Below are 4,529 nucleotides of genomic sequence, written 5' to 3'. Positions count from 1 at the left end.
TCTCTTTTCCCTTGGTTTCTGTGGCTATGACTAATCTTTCATTCGCTCACCCTACAGTATAAGTATCTCCCACTTTCAACGGCTTTTAGCTTTGACAAAGGAGCATCTGGGCTCTTTTTTCTCCTTACAGATGCTGCCAGACCTGCTGAGATTTTCCAACATTTTCTCTTTTAGTTTCAGATTCCAGCATCCGCAGCAATTTGCTTTTGCAAATCACTTTGGGAAATAGAACATTACACAACACCCATTTGCACGAATTTGTGTTTTATTTCAACTAGGTAACAAAATATATTTTCTACTGCCTATTTGGAGTTTCAACGGTGCTGTTATTACCCAACCCTGATCACTCCCCAGGAGCCCAGTACGCAGGCGCAGTGTTGTATATAGAGCATGCGCAGTTTCACTTTGCTCGGAGTCCTGCGAGCACATGAGGCTTTTTTCGGCAGGTGAGGGTCGCTGGGGCGGAGGGAGGAATTGAGTCGGGAGTTGGGGTGGGCAGCGAGCGGAGGCTTCATAAACACCTGGTGCAGGTTGCAATCCCCGACAGGAGCCTGCCGGTCCCCTGCTTTCTGTTCCAGGGCGTTTTCCCGGGAACAGGCCCGGGTTAATTGCCGCCATCTTGTTTGGGCGGGCAGCGAAGCGCATGCGCGGATTCGGCCGGACGAGTGGGCGGGGCCTCAGGTTCCCAGTGACCCGGATGGTGACAACAATCCAACGAAACAGCTGGAGGACATTCCACTGAGCTGACTGGGTGGGAGGAGGTCTGAAGGTTCAAATTAGAGCAAAATACTGCGGATGCTGGAAATCGGAGGTAAAGACATAAAATGTGGATAAATGTTCAGGTGTGTCAGCTTCTGTGGAGAGAAACAATTATGTTTCGGATCGAAATGATCACAGCTGCAGGGACTGAGTATGCAGAGGGGAGGTTGGGGAAAGTAGATTGTTAGTGAGCAGGGGTAGTTGGAGTGAGTGGGGAAGGAGGTCTGAAGAGAGGAACCTGAGTGAGATGGGGGGGGGGGGTGAGAGAGGGGCTTCTGACTGAGTTGGGGGAGGAGGTTTGATGAGAGTGACCTGAGTGGGCAATGGTAGTTAGGCTTCTGTCTGTCAAGGGACGGGATATTGACAGAGTTTTTGTGTTTATATGTTGGGAACCAGCATGGAGTGTCTGGAAGCAGCCTAAGGTCCAAGAGAGCTCTGTGCACACTGTTGGTGGGGAGAACAGGCAGAGTGTAAGTCAAATATTTTATATCTGGAATGTTGCAAGGGCATATTTTTGGTTTTGGACAACTCTTGGGCCTTCTCCGCCATGTAAATGGTGTGCACTTGATACCCCTGATAAACCCACATGTCTCCAGTTTCCACAATCTTCACTCTCAACAGGTTTCACCCTTCCCCCATCAATAGTTTTGTCATCAACATCTCCCACCATACCCCCCCCCCCCCCTCCATACCCTCCCCCCTCACAAGATGTCCCCTTTTCTCCAGTGGATTCGGTCACTCCTGGTGTTGGGTGAACAGGTATTAGTGTGAATCTGCATACAAGCAGCAGATTTTGACATGACCTTGTGTGGAGTTGAATCTGAGAGGTTGGCAAGGGGATAATTAGAGTCGTCAAGGTTTGAGGTGACAAAGGAATGAATGAATTTCAGTAGCAGATGAGATGAGGCAGCAGCAACTCTGGACAAGGTTACTGAGTTGGAAATAGACAGTCTTTGCGATGTGTCATCAAAAAAACAGTTTGGGATGAAATTTGACAACCAGATTATGAACAGATTGGTTCAGCCTCAAAGAGTTGCAATAGAGATAGTAGCTAGGGAATGGGATATGTAACAGAAACTGAAGATGGTTGCTTTCCTCGTCCTGATATTTAGATGGAGAACATTTCTGCTTATCCAGTAATGAGTCAGATAATTTGGGATGTTTCTGGATTTGGAGGGACACTTGGAGATGATAGTGGAGGTTAAGGGTTTTGGACGCCACATGAAAGCTCTGGTCGAGTTTTAGATAAAATCCTCTCCTTCAAGCCTTCCCACCTCCCTCTTCCTCTCTTCCCCCAGATTGGGGGGTGTAGGCCCAGATCAGGTGGCAGCTTCCCTTCCCGAAAGGACATTGGTGAACCAGTTGTTTTTTATGACAATTTAGCAGTTTTCATGGTCACATTTCCTAGTGTCAGTCCCACAAATGACCAGATTCATCCAACTCCATTTCACAAGCTGCCTTTGTGTTTATCACTCTCTTTTTCTCCTCTTTGAATTCATTTTTCAGGATATTGGAAGGGTAATTTGTCAATATCACATCAGGATGGAACAGTCACTCCACTCATCAGAGCCAAAACATCAGCTTTTGAACATGGAATCAAAAAAAAAACACTCACAAGAGGGAGAAAGTGTTTCCGTGTTCTGTGTGTGGACGAAGCTTCAGCCAATCATCAAACTTGTCAAAACACAAGTGCTGTCCCATGGGAGAGAAACCGTGGAAATGTGGAGATTGTGGGAAGGGATTCAATTGTCTGTCTGAGCTGCGTATTCATCAACGTAGTCACACCGGGGAGAGACCATTCACCTGTTCTGTGTGTGAGAAAGGATTCACTAAATCATCTGACCTTCTGAGACACCAGCGAATTCACACTGGGGAGAGACCGTTCACCTGCTCTGTGTGTCGGAAAGGCTTCACAACTTCGTACCACCTCCTGAAACACTATCGTTCCCACAGTGAGGGGAGAAATGGGGAGAACGTGTTTCCGTGTTCTGTGTGTGGACGATGCTTCAGCCGAAAAGCAAACCTGTCAAAACACAAATGCTGTCCCAGTGGCGAGAAACCGTGGAAATGTGGAGATTGTGGGAAGGGATTCAATTACTCGTCTGAGCTGCGTATTCATCAATACAGTCACACCGGGAAGAAACCATTCCCCTGCTCTGTGTGTGGGAAAGGATTCACAAAACCATCTGACCTTCTGAGACACCAGCGAGTTCACACTGGGGAGAGACCGTTCACCTGCTCTGTGTGTGGGAAAAGCTTCACAACCTCATATGGCCTCCTGTCCCACCATCGTATCCACAGTGAGGAGAGACCTTTCCAATGTTCTGACTGTGAGAAAAACTATAAAAGGAAAACAGGTCTGTTGAGCCATAAACTCACTCACACCGGGGAGAAACCGTTCACCTGCTCTGCTTGTGGGAAAGGATTTGCCCGTTCATCCGAGCTCCTGACACACCAACTTGTTCATACTGATCAGAGGCCGTTTAAATACCCTGACTGTGAGAAGAGCTTTAAAAGCCGGAAGGATCAGCTGACACATGAACACATTCACACCAGGGAGAGATCTTTCATCTGTTCTTTCTGTGGGAAAAGTTTTACTTGGAAGTCCAACCTACTTAAGCACCAGCGGATTCACACTGGGGAGAGGCCATTCATCTGCTCAGTGTGTGGGAAGGCATTCATTCAGTCATCCCACAGGCTGAGACACCAGCTATTTCACAAGTGACTGAAGGGATTGGATTTGGATTCTGCTGTTAATCACATCCGGACCGAACCATCTTCACTCTGACAGCTGGCGTTTGTTGCTGCTGATATTAATCAGCCTGAAAGCTGGGGTGTGCATTGATGTTCTGTATAAATATTGATTAAATCAGCTTTGATTCAGACACTGTGTTTTGAATATTTGGTTTCCTCAATGATAAGAGGAGACTGATTGATCTGCTGACTGGGACATTATTTTGATCTTTTCTTACTCTGAATTATTTCTGTTCTCTGGTTCACCTTCTCCCAGATTAAACACTGAGCTTTCATCAATCCTATCAATCTGTTGGAGACATTGGGCGGTTGGTGAGTTTCACCTGATGTTGGTGTCAGTTGCCCTCGGAAGATTTCCCAGTTTTCTGAAATTCCAGTGCAGTTGTGTGTTGATGTAATGATCAGAGTTTCAGTTCCAATGCTGATGATGGAGGGCCTGTGCTGCCAGAACCACAGAATGATTACAGTTCAGGAGGAGGCCATTCAGCCCATCGAGCCTGCTCTGCTCACTGAAAGAACATTCTACCTAATCCTACTCCCCTGCCTTATCCCTGTAACCTTGCACATTCTTTCTTTGCAGATAATAATCCAATTCCCTTTTAAATACATTGATTGAAGCTCCATCTCCATCTTAATATGTTCATTCCAGACTCTATCCACCATCTGGGTGAAAACATTTTTTAGCCTCCCATCACTTCTGCTCTTTTTGCTAATTATTTTAAATCTGTGCTCTCTAGTTCTTGATGTACTCCTGAGGGGAAATAGCTTTTCATTATTTACCCTGTCCAAACCCCTCAGGATCTTGATTACCTCTACAAGTCTCCTATCAGCCTTCTTTTCTCCAAGGAAAACAGACTCAGCCTCTCCTCATAGCTCCAGTTATTTATCCCTGGAATCATTCTTGTAAATCTTCTCTGGACTCTGCACTCCAATGCCTTCACATCCTTCCTCAAGTTTAAAAAAAATAATTTCATTGGGATGTGGTGTCGCTGGCTGGGCATTTACTGCCCATCATT

General features: G+C 46.3%; 1 protein-coding gene across 4 annotated transcripts; it reads left to right on the top strand.

Moving 5' to 3' along the window:
- Window positions 1–369: 369 nt before the first annotated feature.
- Window positions 370–3,644, top strand: LOC119960305 (zinc finger protein 239-like). Of its 4 annotated transcripts, none has more exons than XM_038788049.1 (2): window positions 370–446; window positions 2,266–3,644. In XM_038788049.1, the coding sequence occupies exon 2, from the start codon at window positions 2,459–2,461 to the stop codon at window positions 3,482–3,484; it is 1,026 nt and encodes a 341-aa protein (XP_038643977.1). In that variant the 5' UTR covers window positions 370–446; window positions 2,266–2,458; the 3' UTR covers window positions 3,485–3,644. The 4 variants fall into 4 exon arrangements, with proteins under 4 accessions (XP_038643977.1, XP_038643979.1, XP_038643978.1 ...); XM_038788051.1 differs by lacking the exon at window positions 370–446 and adding an exon at window positions 534–811; XM_038788050.1 differs by lacking the exon at window positions 370–446 and adding an exon at window positions 825–842.
- The last annotated feature ends 885 nt before the right edge of the window (window positions 3,645–4,529 follow it).

This window comes from Scyliorhinus canicula, unplaced genomic scaffold (assembly GCF_902713615.1).
Source record: "Scyliorhinus canicula unplaced genomic scaffold, sScyCan1.1, whole genome shotgun sequence".
Lineage (NCBI taxonomy): Eukaryota > Metazoa > Chordata > Chondrichthyes > Carcharhiniformes > Scyliorhinidae > Scyliorhinus > Scyliorhinus canicula.
Note: the sequence above shows the minus strand (reverse complement) of the source record. Positions and strands in the feature narration are given on the sequence as shown.

Coding starts and splice junctions, on each gene's coding strand:
- LOC119960305 (XM_038788049.1), top strand. CDS start 2,459: ATGGGAGAGAAACCGTGGAAATGTGGAGATTGTGGGAAGGGATTCAAT.